The following is a 21871-nucleotide window of genomic DNA, read 5'->3' on the forward strand; positions in this document are numbered from 1 at the left end:
TTTTTTCTCCCAGAGGAGAAAATAAAATTATGTATTCCCTCTTGTTCCATTACAAAGGAGTTTCAGTTAAAGCCAAAACCCAAGCCTGTAGTATTTTTGGAGCCATTTTTGTGCTGTAATGTCAGTGCAGCAGCTGGAGTGTCCTGGTTACATACAACAAATGCGCTTGTTTTGGTTGCGTTAAAGCAGCGATGGGACACTGCATTAAGTACCGTCAGCGTGAGGCTGTACAATATGTGACTGATTTAAAGCATGTGACTTTAATCGAGCAATGCACATTTCAATACACATGCGGTTTTCTGTTGCAATTCAAGCTGTTTTGGCACCAGAACTAGTTTTAGATTTGGATAAAGATACAATGGAGATCTACAGATGTGAAAAACTAACATAGGAATAAGTAAGAGAATGTATCTCAAATGAGCATTTAAACCTGTCTTAGAATAATATCTGATATTGATAAGCACTTTTACAGAACATATTTTTATTGGATAATTGTTGGTATTTATAGCAACCCATATTCTTTTAATGTACTTCTGTAGGCACATAGAAAAAAAATTTACAAAAAAATCAGTCTGTTATGTATTTTACTGTGCCAAGTCATCAATATGCAAGTCACAAGTGAGTTCCAACTCTTTAAAAAAAAGTTTAAATAGATATTTGACAGCTTTCCCCCTCTTCACCCCTCAAAGTGCTAACCCTCAGCTGGGACCCATGATTTACCACCCGTTCAGCAGGTTTGTTCATTACATGCACTGGATGTACGTAATGCACAGGCAAAGGAAGAGATTCGCTCACCCTCAGCAAGCAGGGCATTCGCATCACGTCCTAAACAGGCTTCCAGACCAAATCTGGGAACAGTGAAGGATGATGCTACTTAGAGGTGTGAAGGACTGGAGTGCTAAGCTTCATCTGAACGTATGTTTAACTACTGCTGCCACCAAATATAGCCTCCTTGTGAATACATCCAGCAAGAGTTAGTGAAATTGTTAGTCCAACCTTCAGATAACGTTTATGGTTTCCAAACTATTTAACATGTATGCTACACTTTGCTTCCCATTAGCACTTCCAAACTGCTTATTGCCCGTGTGTTCTCACCCTCGCTTCAGTCCCTGTGTTAACAAGCTTGAAGCAACCAGAGCCTGTGATTAGTAGAACCATGACTTTTACCTGCAGTACGGTCCTGCACCAAAAAAGTATCTAAAACATGGTTCCATGTTCAGAGACATTGAGTGTCCTCTCCTCACTTTCAGCATGGCCCCACAGGTCCTTCTTGTCCCCTATGGGGGACAGGGATGCAATAAAATGACTCATGCAAGAGAGGTTCAGAAGCATTTGGTGGGTGAGAGCTCAACTGAAGGCTATGCATCCTGCATTAAAGACATTATTTTGATGTACACAGCTTTTACTTGCACCAGAGATGAAACAAATGCATCTGAAAACACTCTGAAGGCATTAAGAAGTCCAGCATATGACATACGCAATGCTTTGCTATACCTTTGCCAAGAAATACTTTGTGCAGTACATATGAAGCATGTGAATTAGCAATTTTTACTTAAATCATTTACCTTTTCACCAGCCAGCCGTTATCCTGCAATTGCCCATGCTTTACAGTAGGCTCAGGCGCTCCAGCAGCAGCATGTTGCCAAAAAAAAATTGGCAGGAGAAAATGGCATTTGCCAGCTGCAGGTACTACCCACTATTTTGTAGGTATTCTTTTACAAAAAGACTGTATTTACCCATACAGACAAGAAATCACAGGAGATGATAGTTCTGTGGCAGAAAAATAAAGCGACAAAGTAAATGCCATGAGAGATCCTTCTCATGAATCCAGAGTGCCCTTGATCACAGCGTGACAGCAGAAATTGAGCTCCATGACTGAATTTTAAAAATACAAAGGTAACAAGCTTCCAACCCCAAACTACTGTATTCTGCTCCCGATGCCATCTCAGGCCCTGAGAGTGTTGTCAAAGAGCATGCATCTCTACCGGGAAAAGGTGAAAAATGCCTTCCTACATTATATGTTGTCTGAACTAAGAGAATTATTTATAGTTGCTACATTTATTATAAATTATTATGAACTCTAAGTTGTTATGAACTATAAAATGTTTATAATTTCATTTTATGAAAAGTATTTTAGTTATTTATAAAGAAGTGTCAATAAGAGCAGATTGAATATATTTATGTTTTAAGGGTAAATTTTCCCTATTAAACAGGTGCAAAGATAACATGCAATCTACAGCACTGTATGATACATTTTCACATTTTAGTCTCTAATCTTTTCCCCCTGGGCAGCACCTGTTCTCACTGAAAACTACTGAAGCACTCTTCACTACCCTTTGTAAAGTGCCTTTTCTTTCATGTTTGAGAATGTGGGAAAACCATGTGATAGATCATGCAGAAACTCCCCAAACCCCCTCCCTTCTACCTAATCTTCAGCACAAGAATGTCTTTATATATATATATATATATATATGTATACACACACACATATATATATAAAATCCTTCAGCACATCTGAGTTTCTACAGAAGTGAAGAATCATTTCTCCAGAACTGTGCCCATCTCCTCCCACAAACGGCTCTCAAGCAGGGCTTTGAATTTTTCCTTTTAAATCATGTTCACTAAGGAGGGGGGGAGATGGGAAAAGAAAAAGACATGGAGAAAAGGATGAAGGGAGGAGCTGTTAAAGTGAGCTAATACGCAAGCACAGCAGCAAGGATCCCCACCCCCCCAGTATTTCTACTTTATGAAGCACAATTTTCAAATGCTTTACATTAGGCCCTAATAGGTCAACTGGATGTAGAACTGCTCCTGCAAATTGATAGCATGTATTAATTGGTTGTGCACTTATTACCTGCAGAACCTGCAGTGCCCCTGCATCTCAGTACTGTGAAGTCTCAGGATGACAGGCTACGTAGGTCATTTTAAATACTTAAGGTAGCCTAAGAAACTCCAGCCCCATTCAGTGTTTAAGACATAGTTTTTAATTTACTTCAAAGGTGGGAAACAGAACATAAACCCTTTATGCAGTTTGCACTGCCCCATCTTTTGTCCATCTCTCATTTGCACAAACCTAATCTGAGTGTGCCAGGAGACAAAGCTATTACCTGGCTAATAGCTGTGAGATTGGCCCAGGGTCAGCAGAAGGCAGCAAATGCAAAATGCAGGTTCCAGCTGAACCTTAAATAAAACACATTAGACATCCTGCATATTTTACTGCACACAGGTCAAGACAGTAAAACATCAAGTTACATACTATGCTATAGGTGTTTTCCATCAACTGTACAAGCAGTGCAACGAACACTCATGCTGCTTTTGGATGTGTCGCTCTTCTGCTGATATTAGTAACTCAGTATGAAACACTGAATTAGATTCTGCACCTTTCACACTGGAAACACAATCACAATGTGAGGGAAAAGCACTTTTTTTTTTTTCTTTAAAAAAACCCAAACCAAAACAAAACAAAAAACCCAAAACCTGCACTTCTTTTGCTTCCCAAGTAGTGGAACATTTCTCTGTCTTCAAATCTTAGATTTCAGCCAGACAACATATAGGCAGCAGATTAAGCTTTAACTGAAAACCTCAGCGTGCAAGTAAAGTGTTTCATTCAACAGCCAGAAACCAGGTTACTGACTTCAGCTCTTTTATTCTTCCTTGTACTCCACCTGCTTCACAGAACAGGTCACTTCACAGCCTTTCCCTTCTGATTTCGGGTAATTGAGCCTCGCCGCTCTCGCCATGCTCCTATGCCGAGTGACGCCAGGCCCCAGCCTCTCACCAGCGGGACCAGCAGCCATGGCACAGGCGCTTCCCCAGCGAGTGGATCCGATGTGCCCCACACACTCACTCCTGACATGCGGATTCATCAGCCCTGCCAAGTCGCAATACAAACGCCAAAGGCTTAGCATCGCTGTGAGCAAACAGAGCCCGTAGGTTTTCAGTAAACAAAGCAAGCAGATGCCTCTGAAAGCCCACCGTACACATGCAACACTCACATCTCCCTGGCATCCACTCAAGGTCAGCACCTTTCCGCATGTTGAAATTGAGCATCCCAAACTGGCAAGACATCCCTGAGGACTACCTCATCCGCCTGCTTACTCTATTTTTACTACAATTATGATGACTACAGCTGTCTAAACGGAGCAGCTTTTAAAACTAGAATTAGGAAGACTTAGAAAGACTCAATTTCATAACGTGACTTTTGCAAAAGAAAGAAGAGTCCTATAGAGCTTCCAGCTGGAAGAAAAATAAAACCCACAAACTTCACCCGAAGCACCTGCATGTAGGAAAGATGAAGGTGAACCAATGGCTCCTGCCTTTAAGCTGCCACCTTGGTGCTATGCACCCAAGAGATGCCACACGTAGACTTCCCTGCTTCATCCTGGCTGCTGGGTGGCTGAACTCCCCCATAGAAATGCTCTTCCCTTCCTGAGACAGGGATGCCACCAGCCCTGGGAAGGGAAAGCTTGCGGCCGCACAGCCAGCTGCGCCTCTTCTCAGGGAACACCCCATGGGAAGAAAAACGAAGCCCTCCCCGTGTTTTCTTTCAGAGCAGTACTTGGGAAAGCCACGCTGCATGGCTGCAGACACACTGGGTTCTGGATTCTCTGCAGGAGAGGATGAACATATTGCACCAGCCACGTTCAAAAAGTCATTTTGAATCTGGTGAGAAAGAATTGGGAGGATCATGAAGCACATACTGGCCAGTACAGCGTACTTTCCTGGAGCAGGCATAAGCAATTTGAAGAAAAAAAAAAAATTAAGGACTAAGAGGGAAAAAACCCCTGAAGTATTTGCATCAAAGGAGTCTGAATTTTAAGGCAGTGAAGCAGAGGTAGCAAATTGGAAACAACTACCTAAAAATGTAACTGACTTTTATACACAGCGTTTATCTACAAGACAGGGTGAAAGCACTTTTTACATCAAACCCTCTAAGTCTCTCAGTCCTTTTTTGTTTATAAAACAGCAAAGGAGCAGTCGTATTCATTTCTCAAACATGGTCATCTGGTCAGAAGTTCTTCAGATATTTATTTTCTTTCTTTTTTTTTCCAGGAGCTGGGTAACCAGACCAGCTGTGGCTGACTTGATCCTTCTTTGTACCTGCAAGAAGACTTGCAGGAATTGGCAAGACTTAACTATAAGGCAAATCTTTATTTCTTGCTTCAACCGTATTATAATTTGTGACTCATGAATTATATTATTCAACATTCACATGAAAAATAATAGCTATCATATTACCTGCTGCAATAAGAATGGATTGCTGCTTTTTAGAGTTTATTCAAACATGCAACTAATAATATTTTCCATTTATCAAAAATCTCCAAAGCACAATGAATGTTCAATTTATTATATTTAATATTCGGCAAAGGAGGACCTTGTTGCTTTCAGCACTGAAATCCCAAATAGAGAAATTAAAACAAATCACTTCATCTAGAAGCCAAACAAACAATTACATGGAGGAACAACGCCAAAAAGGAAACCGAACAGCTGCGTTTGTCAGCCCTTATTAACAGTAAAAATAACACCTTGTTTCATTTTCTAAGAGTTACTTGTTATCACCTGAAAAACAAAACAAAGTCTATTAGTTTACAAATGAAAAGTGTCATATCATCAAAGTGATATTCCAGTAGAAAAATACTTGGGGCTGAATTATCAGGTGTTCTCAGCACAAGATCCACAGATCCTAATAATCTCAAGGAGGCTGTGCATGCCCAGCCCTCAGGAAACCGAGTCATTAAAGGCTACTTTTATTACAAAGCCCTGATAAAACACACACGTACTCCTGTGGACATCATGAGAGATTTAGAGCAAGTTGTAAGAGCCAAGCCAAGCTTTTCTTATTATTCCATTTAAAAAAAAAAAAAAAAAAAAAAAAAAAAAAAAAAAGAGAGAGACACACACAGTAAGACCTAACAGCTAATGCCAGCTCTGATTTAGTATTGCTTTTGCAAAAACATATCCAGCACTGTATTTCAGGGTTGCATTACAAAACAGCAGGAACTACCTGAAGTCTAGAGCTACCTCCTTTGGACGGCATTGAAACCCCAGAAAGGTGCTGTTTGCAGGCACGCACCATCACAGCTTGCAACCAACAGCTGTAACATGCTGCAAAATGCAATCTGGAAGTGGGAGATTCTTTGTATGCTCTGATACAAGGGGTAGGCACCAAATGCTATTAACTGCCCAGTCATGAGATGCTTGTTTAAGCCCCCTATGCAAGCCGTGCATAGCCCTACTGTATTAGTCCAATTGTGAGCAACAAATCTGACTACTTAATATGCAAATTCCCTTGGTCAGTCTTCCATAGAAGCACCATGAAAGCAGTTATTGTAACTTCAAATTAGACATGTGATATGCAGCACTGCAAAGCACTCTAAAGAAAATATTTAAGAAACTGTTGTCCAGTTATGAAAAGCAGAGGTTGAGCACAATATTTGGCTTTCTAGAAGTTAACGAAGCTCTAGCACTGCATCAAATACTGCAGGAGGAATTCATATTTTTAATAATCTCCTATTCTAGCGTGTCAGTCAAATGTGCAGCCCTATTTCCACTTGTCCCTGTTATCACTGCTGGGTGATAGGGGCAGCAGTAAAGACGACAAATTTCAAACAAAATCACCGTCTTTTATAACAAAGAAGGGCGATAAGAACTCCAGCAGGCAGGCGAACATCACGTCAAGGAGAGTGCAGCAGCAATCAGACAGCTGCAGCCAAAAGGCTTAATCTGTAATGACTTGTCATGCCCATACTTCTAGACACTGGATTTCCTGCCTTTTCGTTATTCCACACAAATAACTGTCTCGCTGAACTTTACCAGGTAAGACAAAGTAATATGCAACTTCTAATAGCATTTAGAGTTTGCCAGAAGAAAATGAACAGGTTTGTGTTTCTCCTTTTCCTTCCCACTGCTCCCCTCCAAAAAAGAAAAGAAATTTAAGAGCAGCCCTCCAAAAAGGACTTGCCTGTGGGGACAGCAAGTTGGCAATGCAAGTTGTCCTGTTTGTGCTAAACCAAACATACCTGATAAGCTATTAAACCTTACTTACAGGCACGAGTGCAGAGCTTTTGAGCAGTTAACTCCAAACCCAATGCTCTTCTGAACACACGACTGAAGAAGTCACGTAACCTATAAGTGGCCAGAGAACAGCTATTCCTCTCCCAGTCTCACCGTCCTGCAGAAACTCAGTTACCTTGGACAAGACACAGCAAGAAGAAATGTGGTGCTTGGCTCCTGAAAGCTTGAAATATCTGATGGGAGACAGCTGAGCTAAAGGGATGGGGGGGGAGGAACTGTGTCTATAAATCACTTGGTGGTCATCATTTATTCTTCTAGGTACCTCCTTCACAGAATCACCAATAAATCCATCTCACCATCCAGAACACCCACCCACCACAATACAGCTCTGCTGGACTACAACACACCAAGCATCGAGACAGGAACTTTTTCCTAAATATGACAAGCAATATGCTGTTGAAATGAAAACTTGCTAAAAAGAGAGGTGATAATGAAACAGCTGGTGCCAATCTGCAAAGACCATCTCATTTCCAGCAGAATGGGCAGAGCAGCATCTGTCTAATTCTTGTTAAGGAACAGACTCCTCCTGCTTCAGTCAATGCAAACAGAAATGTGAAATAAGCTGCTACACACGTAGGAGAGCTGGTATTTTTGATTAACTCAATCTTACACATGGACACACACCTGAGTATATGCAATGGCTCTCTGGATACATGCAAGCACCTTGACCTTGAAAAATACCAATAGTAAAAGACAAAGGAAGCACACACTGTCAGCTTTGCTGAGCAGCAGAGAAGTAACAGGAAGTGCCAGTGATCGACAAAAGGATCGAGGAGAATACAGGGATGTGACAAATCCTCATCTCAACTTCAGTGATACAACTGAGCAAGATTTTGCCAGCTCCACACAGCACTGTACTAGATGGAGACAGGTATGAATTAAACTTGAGATCTGGCTCCCACTTTTATACAGCATCAAGCGCTGCTATTATTGTCTAATCAATCTCTTGACGACTCGTAATTCTCCAAGAAACTTTGCCATTCTGGGGAAAAGACAAAGCCTCCCCAAAGTAAGTCCATCACTGGCAATGCTCTGGTTAGAACTGAGATGTTTCTGTTCCAAAATACCTTCCTGAGATTTATAAATGATCTGGCCCTGCTCACTGACAGCAATCTGAAAGCAAATACACCAGACTAGGTCACAGCCCAGGAGTTGGAGGAAATGAGCCTTATACGGGAACCAGGAATAAATCGCCTTTCTGCATAGGTCTAGTCTCCAAATAGCGTTTGCTTGTGTTTCAGCTGGTTCACTTGCTGATGCCTGAAGACATAAGCTCCCTTGAGAGAGCAAGTCAGATTTCATCCTTGGCGTGGGCACGTTTGCAGAATTTGTAAAGCCAAGAATTAGTGCAGGCTGGACTCTGACATCTCAGGAGTTAGATTTATAAAAGATATTCTGAGGTTCTTTCAGTTTAACCTACACCCCCTTTTTTCTTGTTGAGAGGCAGGAACAGATATGTAACATTACAAAATAGGCTACTGCACACTGTAGCTGATTGTTTAAGACAGTCCTAAGAAGCCTATAATTCAACTGACATTTCATCACTTCTCACTTCAGTGAGACAACCTTAAGGAACATTATCCTTAGAGCATGAATCAACACGAGCCAGCTGACATGCATTTCGCATCTCTTACATCTTGAAAAACCCAGCTGCTGTTCTAATGCACCAAGCACAATAGGTTATTTAACCCCAAAGCAGCGGTGTGTCATGCTGTGTAAACACCAAGCAGGAACATGCTCTCCGTAAGTCCAACCGGGACAGCAATCTGTAGACAACTTGGAGGGAGACTGCCCACCTCATGTGCTGCTACTGGGCGTGTAATAAGACTGCTTTACAATATCAGCCAAACTCTGATAATTTTTTTTTTCTTGTATCTCATTCATTCCATGTCACAGGCAAGAGCAAGGAAATTAAACCAAGGCTATTTCTGTGACATGATCTCACCTCATAACACCTAGCTACTAAAGCAGGTCTCAGAACAAACGTCAGCTTAGCTTTTAATGCTATTTTTTGGTCAAGATTTTTTGGGTATGCGGTAATATTCCTGCCATTCTTTTTCTTTGAGTTTTGGTATGCTCTGGTCCTTTCCGCACTGACACTCTGGCTTTTTTTACTGGTTGGTAAGCCTGCTCAGTGTTGATGCAATTTTTAGATAACTCACTTCTTCCCTTTTTTTATTAACAGAGGGGAAGAGTAAGGAAGACTCCTACTAGACAAAGCTATAAAATTCCTTTTAATGACAATGATGTGATTAAATCCTACACAGTTCTTAGCAGCTGGACTTTCTGGTATTTCTATGAACTATGCATCTGGCATTAATCAGCAGGTGGCTGCTTCAGATATAGTTGTAAGAGCTGCATTTTTTTTACATTATGGAATGACAGCAAAGTCACTGATATGACAGAGTACCCATCAGCTGGGGCATCCAAAACAAAACCAGACTGATAAATAATATTCCATAAGGCACAGGGGAAAATGTAGACCTAGGTCAGCAATTTTCAACCTGAAATCTGTGGACCCTGCATGTGCAAGGACTACTTATAAGTCAAGTGTCCTGTTGGTAGGCTGACTGGAAATTACTATAAAGCATATACAGCTCAGCTGGATAACATCAGGGGTCCACAAACCCAAGAACGTTGAAAAAGCAATCATTCAGACATTTAGGTAGAGAAAAACATAAGGGTAAAGGCCACTTACACTGCAGCAGTGTTTCCACATAAGCTACACTCACTAAGTAGGTGTGCACTTGCACACGAGCGAGAACACGCTGTTCCAGCATCTGAAGTCACTAAAAATTGATTATTTAGCATGGGTGATTTAGGCTGGAGGAAAGCATCCATCTTTCTTGGAGAGAAGAAAAAAAAAAAACACCAAACCCGCAGCAGTGCCAGGATCTAAGTTATCTGAAGAATTATTTTCCACACACCACAAGGAGCTGAGACCAAGGAAAACAAAGTTTGGGAGCCCCTGGCAGGCCCTTTCCCCAGCCTGTCTTTATTTCATCAGCCGCCTGCCCCCGGGCCGCGCCGCGGAGCCCCCAGCCACGGGGCCGCGTCCGCGGGGCAGGGGGCTCTGCCCGCCGTGGGTGCGCCCACTCGCGCCCGCCCAGGCACCCCGCCGAGCTCCCGGGGGCTGTAAGCCGGCCGGGGGTGCCCAGCACGCCCCCCGCCGCCCCGGGAAAGTTACGGCCCGGGCGGCCGCGCCGGGGCCGGGCGCGGGCTGGGGGGGGGGGGGGGGGAAGCCAGGCGCGGCGCCCCGAGGCCGGCGAGGGCAGCGCGGCTCCCCCGCCCGGCGCCGGCCCCGGGCCCGTCCCCACCGCAGGCCCCGGCCCTCAGCGCCCGCCCCGGGGTCCCCCCGCGGCGCCGGCCCGCCCCCCCCCGCCCAGCCCCGGGGCCCGGCGCTCACCTCCGGTGCCGTCCGAGTTCTCGTTGAGGCTGCCCGAGGAGTCGTGGTGGGAGCCCACACACCCGCCCATGGGGCCCGCCCGGCCCGCAGACCCGCCGCCGAGCCGCCCCCCCACCCCCCTCCCCCTGTAGCCGAGCTCCGCCGCCGGCCGGGCAGGCGCGATGGCTCCGGAGCCGCCTCCTCGGTCTGCAACACCGCCCCCGAGGCGCGGCCTCCTCCCGCCGCCCGGCTCCGCCTCCGGCCCGCCGGGGCCCGCCCCGGCCCCAGGCTCGCCCCGGCCACGGCCCCGGCCCGCGCCGGGTGGGACGGCACGCAGGCTCGCCGGGCCTTGCGCCGCGGCGGCCCGCGGGCCGGGCCGAGCCTGGCCGCGGCCCGGCGCCGCCGAGCCCGAGGCCGCCCCTCACCCCCCGGGCGACGGCGGGGGCGGCGGGCAGCGGCCCCGCGGGGCAGGGCGAAGCCCGGTGGCAGTTGGCGGGCGGCCCCGGGGCGCCGCGATCGACCCCCGCCGCAGGGGTCGGGCCGGGGCCGCGGGCCCGGGCGCGGGGCGGACGGGGGAGGAGGTCGAGGGCCGCGGGCTTTGTGTGGGTGTGCGGGGCCGAGCCCCCCCGGCTGCGGGCAGCGTTGCGGCGCGGCTTGCAGGCTCGGAGAGTGCAGGGGTTGGGCGAGCAGGGCCCGCCTGGCTGGGCCGGCTGGGTCGCCGGGGCCTTAGGTAGCAAGATGTATTTGTTTTTTCCTTACTGTGCTGCCTGGGACTTTCCCGTGGTTTCCTATGTTATTTATGTCTGCACATGAAAAGAAATTACACGCACACTCGGAGATAAATCTGTATCCCACCAAGTCATCCAACCACCTCTGTGTTGACTGCCCGTTTAAATTAAAATTAAAAACTAAGCAAAATCAGTGTTTCTTGGTCAATTGGCACCTGACTTCAATCCTCTGAGAAGAAAAGTTTGACTTTTGTGTGCTTAATGCCTAGAGGGGTTATCTTATTTCAGTAGCAATCTCGCCGTGGGTTTGGGGACTTACGGTTCGTACACTATCAGATGCACTGTAGCTCTTTGAAACAACCAGCAATAACTCAGAACATTGAAAAATGGAAGCAGACAGTGCAAAAAATAAAGCATGGTAACAGACTGTGCTCTGGGTTCCCCACACGCTCTGCTATACATGGCAGTTTAATGTTCTCATACACAAAATAGCAGAAAACAAAACTCAAGCTGAGCATATCTCACCTCTTTAAAGATGACATTGCAAATGTAGTTTTTAGAATTAAGATTACATAGCTATTTGTAGAGCTCGTAGTCGCCACAGTGAAAGGAATGGATGGACAAATCATTTTTCTGCCATTAATTTTCCTACATAATCTTCATACGGAAAGACCAGCCAGCCTTTGGGAAGGCACTTGTGTCGATAATTAAAATCCCAAATGTATGAGATAAGCTGAGTGCCAAATGCCAAGCACTTTATCATCTGAGAACAAAAAGACGTAGAGCTGGTCTGCTTTATGGGTCCAAATAGGGAGGTCAGGACTGGTAAGAAAACCTAAGGAAAGATTATTAGAGTCTGAACACATGCACGCTAATTACAAGAAAAGCAAAAATTCCTTGTCTGTGCAGACATTTAAACCAGATAAAGGAAACATAGAGCTCAGTTGTTCTAGTTTTCTTTTCAGGTTGTATCTGACGGCCACATGGGGGTTTGCCTGAACATACACAGGTATAATCAAAGGTACATTAAGGGTATTTTTTTTTAAATTTTGGATTGAATGTAATTTGTTCAAAATTGTAGGAATACAGAAGAAAGTTAAGGATGTTTGCAAGTTTTCATGAGAGTAGGTGTCGATGTGGGTATATCATCATCAGAGTACGGTAATTTTGCAGAGAAAGCATGGGTTGCGGTGGGGCACTCAGGATGCGCACTGGGAGGGCTTCTGCCTCTGGATATCATCCTGCCCAGTGAGATCCCAAAAATGCCCGTCAGTGAGGCTGAGGGGGGGTTAAACACAATGTGACTCTGTTCCATAAGGGAGTGGCTGCAGGACCACGAGTTGGCGCGGGAAAGTGTGTCCACACTCAGCAGTCTGCTTGTCGAGCTTTGCAGTAACACATTGACGCTTGTTATTCTGCCTATTTGCTACTAAACTCTCTCATTACATACCTTGTTGTTCTCACACACACAGTCTATATAATATATATGTATTTGTGTGTATATGAACACTCAAGGTAGGCCAAAGTCAGTATTTACAGCCTGACCCTATGTATCAGAATGTACTTGCAATACACTAATAAAGTACAGAAGACAAACCAAGACTTTTTCTAAACGGATGATTTATTTTGAAGATTGTATTCCTCCTCAAAATAAGTTTACGAGAGGCAAGGACTGAGCTTTGCAATCAGAGTTTCTACACTCTAATCTTGGCTCTGCCTTGCTACCCACTGTGGCCTTCGACAAGTCGCATAACCTCGGTTGCTCTATATCTATCAGTAGAATAATGTTTGCCTACATATCTCTTGGGGGTATGGCTAGGATTAATTAATTCTTACTCTTTATTACTTGTTAACTGCCTGCAATGTGTGGGATGTAAAACACTTTGAAGATCAGAAGTGTCATTTCACAAATTGAATGGTGTACCGAATTGACTATTCCATATAGGTACAACTACCCTATATGGTTGGAAATGATTCTTTGTGGGTCATAAACCCTACAGTGCTAACAGCTAAAGGATTTTCTTTTGGCACAAGATGCTACTGGACTGCATGTTGTACCAGGAGGGCCAGAGCGATGGGGTTCATGGCCAAGGAATGCAGCATGTAGAAAAGCCCTGAATGGATCTACATATGCGTTGTCAGGGTTATTTCCTATATATTCCTATATATTAAAATATTTTGTATACTTCACCAGTTTTTCTCTCCAACTGGGATCTCACTGTTTGCTCGCAGTCAATGGTGGTGGTTTTTGCCATCACATGATGATACAGTATGATAAATCCCTGTTCCCTGATGATTCAGCTTTGCGTGGGAACAAGTATGAGATGCTGACAAATTGCACCAGTGCTGAAACTTCTGTCTCAGGCATCAACATTTTGATTTTTATCAGTGCTACCCAGGACTGTACTATCAAAGTCTTATCACTGTAAGTGAAAGTCTACCCAGATCTCTTTCATCCTCCTTCAACAGATGGGAAAGGGAGACACGAGAGATGAGGTTATTTGCCAAAGGTCCCACAGGAAGCAGAAGCAGGAAAGAACCGTGGAGTCCAAAGACTGTGTGATGCTGAGCCCGTCTTCCTCCTCAGAGAGTCTGAAGAAATTTAGCAAGTTGCTATTTTCAGGTTTACTTCCACGTGGTGCTCTTCCTGAAAGCTAATGAGGCTGTAGCCTCATTTTCACAGGTGACATGATGGCGGTTTCCCTGTCCCAATATGATGCACAGCACTTATATTTAGATGTGGTTTTGAGGAACGCTGGCTCCCATTCCAAAATTCCCACCAGTGATTTTTAGGCTGACTCCAAGCTGAAATAATCCATCCCTTAGAAAGCCATACCAAAGCGACTGGTATCAATCACCACCTGGAGGCTGCAAAGCTGTGTCAAAACGATGTTAAACCGGGCAGAGTTTCTTTTCCTGGAATGACCAAGGGATATAAATCTATTGCAGGGAGGGGTCCCTGTGGTTGTGGAACCCCATCAGACATCAGGACATCCAGAGCTGGCCAAGTATAAACAAAGTGAATGTCTGCCTAGTCCTGCCTGTGCCTTCCCGGTGCCCTCTGGTAGTGCACGTCCTTCAGCACATCTCCGGGAGCACAGACGCATCGGTCTGAATGCCTTGGCACACACCTCTGCTGCAGGAAATGCTGGGATGGGCAGTTTGAGCTTCTGAAGGAACTTCCATCGATTGGAGAGTGTATTGCTGTGAAGAGCGGGTTACATTTCTCTCCTGACCTCTGCCAAGCCCAACTCCTACTCCTATGGACTACTTTTGCAGGCTCTTTATGTCTTCTCTGTTAATAACAGAAGGAGTGGTGATGTTTCAGCTTTCTTTTATATGTTTCTGCAAAGCTCTGTGGTTTCTATCCTCAATAGCTGTAGAAAAGGGGTCACTGGAAAGGCTAAAAATCACTGTTTAATGTGAGCTGATGGCAGGAATCTCCAGGGGTGGTGAATTCTACTGCAGAAACCCACAAAATTCCCCCATATATTCCTTGCTGGCAGTTTTGCTTTGCCCAGAACACACCAGTGGCACTACCCTCTGCTGCCAGACTGTTGAGGAAAGGCTCATTTTTCGTTGAGTATTTCAGCACCGATGTTATTTTACAGGGACCATGGAAATATTTTGCTTTTTAGCCTGAAAACCTTGAAAATGGATAACTGAATCAGCCCAGAGTTTAATCAGATATTTCTCTCTTCATTAATGTCTTTACAACCAGAACTTTGTGAAGCTATGTTTGTCAAATACTTAATTTCTGCAGGAAAAGAGTTGCTCTAACTTCAGGCTATAGGTATATAAGCAATTCCACTACAAGTTCCATTTCTTGTCTGCACTGGAAATCAAGAACTTACAAACCAATTTTTTTTCACTGGGTGGAGGGACCATATATCTTAAGTATTAGCTGTTGGCCAGCAGGTACCTTCGTGACCGGCACGCGTGAAGGCAGCTGACAAGTGAGCTGTCCACTTTCATTTTCTGTTTCATGACAGCTTTATTGCTGCTTCTTGATTTAAACATGCTTCTCATTTTTAATAAATTCTGAATTCTGCAAGCTGTTCTGAAAGCAGGTGGGTTTTTTTTAACCCACCGTCCCAACCAGCTCCTGTCAACTTAAATTCTCTGAATAAGAGATATTTATTGCTTTGTCACATCAGGGAGGTTTTTCTAATGGTCAAAATATAAATTAAAAAAAAAATAGCCTTGACTACTAAAGAAACAAAAGTGAAACACTGCTTCCCTCCTGTGGTGACCTTCTTGATTGCACACCAAAACACTATATTTGTATAGACAAAATAAATGGCACGTTTTAAGTGATTTTTTTGTATTATTATTATTCTGACGACATTCGAAGAGTATCACTTTCTTGCTAATCTGCAGCCAAGCAGTCATTCACGTCCTGCTGTTATTGTTACAGCGCTGGATTTAAGTTTTGTTTTCAAAGCTGAGTGGTGCTGCTGAAGCGTACGAAGTGCCAGCTCTTGCTAATCGGCTGCGATAGAAGCCGTGAGAACCTTATCTCATTACGACCTGCTGTTTGTGGACAAGCTCTCCTCTTTCAGCTGCATTTGAATTGATTCTCTGCCTGGGTGGGTGCAGGAGTGTTATGTGTCGGTGTGCTAAATAATGAAGTGGATTAGTGGCAGTGGGACAAAGAGAGCAAGCGTGGATGAGGGCCCCGAGCCTACCTGCAAACTGCTCTGATGCAGCAGGAGCTGTTTTACAGGCTGCTGGGTCACTGAGCCAGCACAGAAGGACAGGCCACACAACGGGTTATGTTATTACCATTTCTGCATTTGCTACTATTATCAATATTGTATTAGCATCTGGAGGGCTCGCTCAGGATCCCGTGTCTTCATCCGAAAGGACACTGATAGGTTTCAAAGGGGGATGTAGGATGTGGTTTACTATAGCAAGGGAACATAGCAGGGGGCATGATAAAACTATCTGTGGTCATGAATAAGTGAGAGGAAACAGGGCAAGAGATTTCAATTTCCTTTTCTTCCTTTTTTTGTTGTGCAAGAATGAAGGCATATCCTAGCAATGATTAACAGGGTAAGTCAGAGCTGATTAAGGAACAATTCTTTTCGTGGAGCATGTAACTGAGTAGAGAGTGGAAGAAATGCGTAACACGCAGGACTCTGCAAAACTCACAGAGGTCCATACCTGGAACTGGAGACACCCCGGGGGTGGCCTGGCTCATCTACACCTGCTGCAGGGTTGCCTGCAGCTCCCTGGGATGCTGCCGGTGCTGAAAGCTGGATGCTGGAATAAGAGAGACCCCAGGTACCACACGGCCTCCCAATTGCTTGCTCTGTTAATGCGTGGACAGAGGGGTCTGCCCCGTGTCAGGAGGAAAGCATGTTACCGGCAGAGTCACAAGCTAGCAGGCGTGTGGGTAAAGCTGTGCTCGCTGCCGAGCAGAGGTGGGGAGGAAGGAGAGGATAAGGAGAAGCTTTGCAGTGGCTGATTCATGACCCATTGCTTCGCTCTTGGCTTACTGCTAATGAACACCAAAAGTTCCTTTGGGAAAGAAGTTTGAGAGTTCCCTTGTTCCTTGATTTTTAGCTCTGCTTCCCAAATGCAAAGCATTTGAAATCAAAGAGCTATTTCTTAGACAGAATATACAGACAACCTTCTCACGCAGGACCAAAAATTGGGTTCATATGAGGAGAAATTGTACAGTTTTTGGCGGGAGGAGAAGGAGGGGTGGAAAAGGAAAGATGGTACCTCCTGTCAAAATGCTTTTGATAAATTTAAAGCTGAGCCAGATGGTAATGGTACAGGCTAATGTTACCATATGGCAGGATCAGTCATGCAAGAAATATGCTACTTTAAGGAATGTGTGAAACTGATAGATGTTAATATTCCAAATATTTGAGATTTGTATCTTGAGCCTTCTCATGGGCTGCGGAGCTGGAAGAAGATGCACGTGCTCAGGAAGTGTTGGCTTGGACTGCAGTCATACTCCGGTGGGATATTCCTCCTCCGCTCTCCTCAGCAGTAGGAAACATCTGGCCGAGCTATTGCTTTGCTCTCCCCGCTCAGTGCTGGGGCCACGTCACAGCAGTGTGTGTGTGTCCGGGCAGGTGCTTGCCCAGAAGGGAAATGGAGACGAGGAAGGGGACAAGGGCTCACTGCATGTGCGGGGCAGGTCAGGGACACCGGCACGGCCAGTCGCTCCCCGTTCCGCAGGTTTGCAGGACATCCGGAGGAGAGGCACCGCAGGCCACAGCCACGGGGGTCGGGACGTCCCGCACCGTCCCTGCGGCAGCGGAGGGGAGGGAGAGGAAAAGGGTGAAGGGTGGATGAGCGTAAGCCCCAGACCTGTTCATTTCTATATGGAGAAAACCAGAAATCACGACAGTGACGATGGTAGCTATCGCTGGCCGGATGCTGCCAAGAAGAAGAGGAATGATACAACTTCTCTGCTCCCAGATTCCTGCCAGCTCTTAGTTCCTACTGGTGACATGTAGTATTCAGAGATGAAATATTTTGTTCTCTGTTATATGACTGAGCTTTGCATGGAAAGGGGGAAAAAAGAAAACCCGAACAAGATCCCCAGCATGGCAGGATACATTCACACTGAATTGTTGGATGACTTTACCTGGATGTATGTCAAAAGCTTGTCTCTTATCACTATTGTCTCTGAGGAGAAGCTTATTTCATATATACTGTAACTCTATTGAGTTGGTGGAATTGTATCAGGGATGATAAACTTGGCTGAAAATCTGTTTTGAACTTTTGATGATGATATTAAAAAAACCAATAACGACAACAAGAGATCTTGGCTCATGACGACTGTTGTTTGTGCCCCATGCTGTATGCTGCCTCGGGATTTAGAATAGGATCCTATTGTTGTATTTCCAATAAACAAAGAGGCAGTTTCTCCTCCTGCCTTATTAGATAGTCTTTGTATGAATCGAGGAAAATAACATGTCTGTGTGAGACGGAGCATGGCGTAAGCGACGCTCCTTGGCCTGTCCTGGTGGAGACGTGGCCTCCAGTGCATGCGAGGAGCCCAGTGAGGGACACGCAGAGCCAAGTTAAAAATCCATGAATTCAGGTAAATAAGTGTTGCTTTAATTTCCACTTCAGCACTCTGCACTCTACTGTGAACCATTTCCAGCAGTTTAAACTGAAGGGATGCAGGGATTAGAGTGAATCTGGCAGGGTTGGAAACCTCGAAGGAAGCCAGTTCAGCAGAAGTGGTGCTAAGGAGTGATCTCCAGTATTTCTACCAGGAAACATCCTCCCTTGTCTTATGATTAACACCACAGCCTGGATTCATGACACCTCACGTCACCCCTGCAATCTGCTGACCAAAGATACTCACGACAGGAAAAACCTGAGGAGATGGAAAAATGGTTTAAATATTGATATTAGTAAATGGGAGCATTGTATTACCAGGTATGGAAACATGATGGAGCTCTTAAGAAGAAGCTCCTGTGCTTCAGGACCCTTGCTGCTGGATCTATCAGGAAACACCTTTCTGGGAATGGTCACTGATAAGTGACCCTTTCTGAGGTTTCCTCTGTCTTTTGGCTTAACCAGTGTGCAGTGCTAGGTACAGAGGCTGAACTGGATGAGTGTGGCGAGCTCTGTCCTTCGGGTGTGGAGAGTCCAGGGCTCAGAGGGCTCCTGGGCACATGAGGGCACACTGCACACAGTGCTGCTATCCCAAGAGTAAAACTCTGCCTTAAACAAGAAGGGGATCACTTCTAATATTCAACATTAGCTTTTTTCTCCACTTAAGCTCCCCTGCCCCCCCAAGTTACTTTTTAATGAATAAACGTTGGAAAAAGAAATTTTCTTTGCCAAAAAGAAAAAAGTGCGAACTTCCACCACCTCTGTCAACATCAACAGTATCTGTGCACAGCAGTAAATTCTAGGTTAACCATTGTAATCAGAAAAGAAATACTCTGCACACAGACAGAAGTGATAAAGTAATTGATATCATCATTCTTTCAGCAATGCTTTGTTAGTTATTTCTCATTTTGTATTCGTACATTTGATTTTTCCTGCCTAAGCACAGTATTTTGCATTTGTCCTCATTGAATTTCAGCTTACAGATTTTGTCCCATTATCTAGATCAATTTGAATTCAGATCCTGTCCTCCGTATTGTTTACAATACCTCCCAGCTTATAAAACTGTATTATCTTTGCTATCATACAAATCAGTTACTAATGGACATGATGAACAAACCAGGCTCCTCTGTCCCCACTTGAAATGGCCTGTTTGGGAAGTGGTTTTTGCTCCTGCTTATGCATCCAAATTATGGTGATTTTTGTTTCTGTTCCTATTTTGCTCACATGCCCCTAATTTGGTCATAAGACTGTCATGTAATACTGACTACACAGTCTTTTTACAGTCAGGATATATCACATCTGCTTCTCCCTTGTCCACCAGGCCTGCTATTCTGTCAGAGGAGGAAATTAGATTGATTCGATGTGATTTGTTCTTGAGAAATCCATGCTGCCTCTTTCTTGTCATTTTATTATCTTCTAGGTGTTTATATTGATTATTTAATAATTTGTTCCAGTATCTTTCCAAGAAATAGAGTTAGGCAGGCTGGTGGATAACTCCTGGGGGCTCTTTTTCTCCTTTTTAAAGCTAGGGCACTGTTTGTTTCTCCTGTCCCTTGGGGCCTGCCACCATCGCTTCTCAGAGATATTCACTAATGCTTTAGAAATTTCCTTGGCTGATTCACAAGTGCTCCAAGATGAATTCTATCAGCTCTGCTGACTTAAGGACATCCACACATTTCCACATGTTCTCTTCCCTTATTCTAGCCTGCATGTGCAGCTCCTTTCTAGCCCATGCACCAGGTGATGCTTTGTGTGAGGGAGGACATCATGATGGAGCAAAGCAGCATCTCTCCAAAACAGAGCCCAGACGCAGACAAAGCCCCTAGGCAGGGAGCTGGGAAGTCCTGGTCTCCACGGCACAGACATGGTCTGGCCGATCAGAACGAACCTCTGAGCTGCTTTACCCATACCTGCTCATTTCAATAAATGGTGCCTCTCACGCAGATCTGCAGAAAAAATAAGACCATGGTTTTGCAGCAATTATCTCTAAAACTCATGCTGCTGAACAGGGATTATTTCCTGATCATGCGTTTGCTCATCTGAGCTGCAGAACACTATAGTAAGGCTACTGAATTATAAGATGGATTGTGAAACTCTCTAAAATGTTGGTTATACACCCAAACTGGTCTCTGAGGACATCTATGACCCAGAGAAGAATGCAGACACATTCAAGGGTTTCTGGCAGTTTTGAACTTGCAAATGTAACTTTGAAAAGGAATTGGAGTATCAGAGCACAGACCATCTGCTGCACTGGAGGCTTTGGTACTCTTCTCTTGCTGATTCAGTCATGGTCCAGATGATAGCTCATGTCCTTGGGCTGTTGTTTTGCCATGTCATGATCTGCAAGAAGGACCAGGCATTTTCTGCGTCTTTATTTGAGTGCATTTTTGCCCAGGTCTGAACCCAGCTAACTCACACTAGAGCAGCTTTACAAATACGAGAGCCCCCACTGGTGCCAAAGGCACAGGCACAGTCATGGTGATATGAATGTATGGGACGCTCCACATCTTTATTTGGGTGGTGCAGCTGGTTACACTGGACCACAGAGGCATCAGGGCATCTGACTTAAACATGAAAGTGTTAATTATCATTGGCCAGGCAGGTGGGGAGAGCACGGTGTAAGCTTGAAATTTCCAAGTAATTTATTTCATTTATTAATTATTAACTCTCAGACTGTTAGGAATACATTTACAAGGTCTGGGAATAAGAGTGGGCAAGATTAGATCATGCTCATACCTTTCACAACAATTCAGCTTTTTATTAAATTTCCGTCCAGGAGGAGACTTTATGCTGATGAAATTATTTGAGGAACTATTAAAAAGAACTATAAAAATCCAAATTACATTCAGTGCAGCAGAAAGAGGAGGTTTTATGAGATTTGTTAAAAAGCATTTATCACCTGGAAACACACCATAGTTAGCAAAATCCAGTTTGCTTTTAATTTAACTGCTCAAAAGTGACTGGATGACTTTTCGTTAATACTTAAATCACCCAAAGCAATTACAGAGCGTTACATAGACCTTATTAAGCTTCAGACCACTAGGGTGAGCCAGAATATAGCCAATGCCTACTGCTGTGTAGCGTGAAATGGAAATGACATATCAGATCATGAGATTCAGAACAAATAAGTCAAAATGTGTGATTAGAGCTCATGCCCATCATCTCAGGACTAAGGTACTTCACCTTTCCCCTTACCCTACGGGCCAAGGGGCAGCACACCTCCCTTGAAAGGCTGGCTCCACCTGTGATGAATGGTTGAAACAGCTCCTGCAAGTGCTTTGGAAATTCTGCCCTCTTTGTGCATAAGGCACGTTGGCTGCCCAACATCACCCATTTCTTGCTCTGGGGCTCTCAAGGTGCTAAATCTTATTCTGTGTCTAGGAAGCTCTCTGATCTCATATGCAACTGTGCCAGAAAAAAATCTTTTAAAAGGTTTCAACTCAGCTCTTAACTAAGAAAAGTTAACGTCGCCTAACTTGTGCAAGGGCAAAAATTCTACCCACTGAAGTGTCCCCTTTGTCACCTCAGTCTGGGGTGGATACAAAGTGCTGTGCTAGAGGGGTTAATGTGAAGAGCAAATGAGGAACATTTCAGT

The 21871-nt window shown here is 44.7% G+C and overlaps 1 protein-coding gene across 1 annotated transcript in view; it reads right to left on the reverse strand.

Moving 5' to 3' along the window:
* Positions 1 to 10642, reverse strand: part of UBTD2 (ubiquitin domain containing 2) — a 54678-nt gene extending 44036 nt beyond the window's left edge. The window contains exon 1 of the mRNA XM_075509794.1: positions 10481 to 10642. Coding sequence (XP_075365909.1) covers positions 10481 to 10550 — 70 coding nt within the window. The 5' untranslated portion in view covers positions 10551 to 10642. The remainder of the gene's footprint in view (positions 1 to 10480) is intronic.
* Between the last annotated feature and the right edge of the window lie 11229 nt (positions 10643 to 21871).

The sequence above is a fragment of the Mycteria americana genome, chromosome 8 (assembly GCF_035582795.1).
Source record: "Mycteria americana isolate JAX WOST 10 ecotype Jacksonville Zoo and Gardens chromosome 8, USCA_MyAme_1.0, whole genome shotgun sequence".
NCBI classification, from domain to species: Eukaryota; Metazoa; Chordata; class Aves; order Ciconiiformes; family Ciconiidae; genus Mycteria; species Mycteria americana.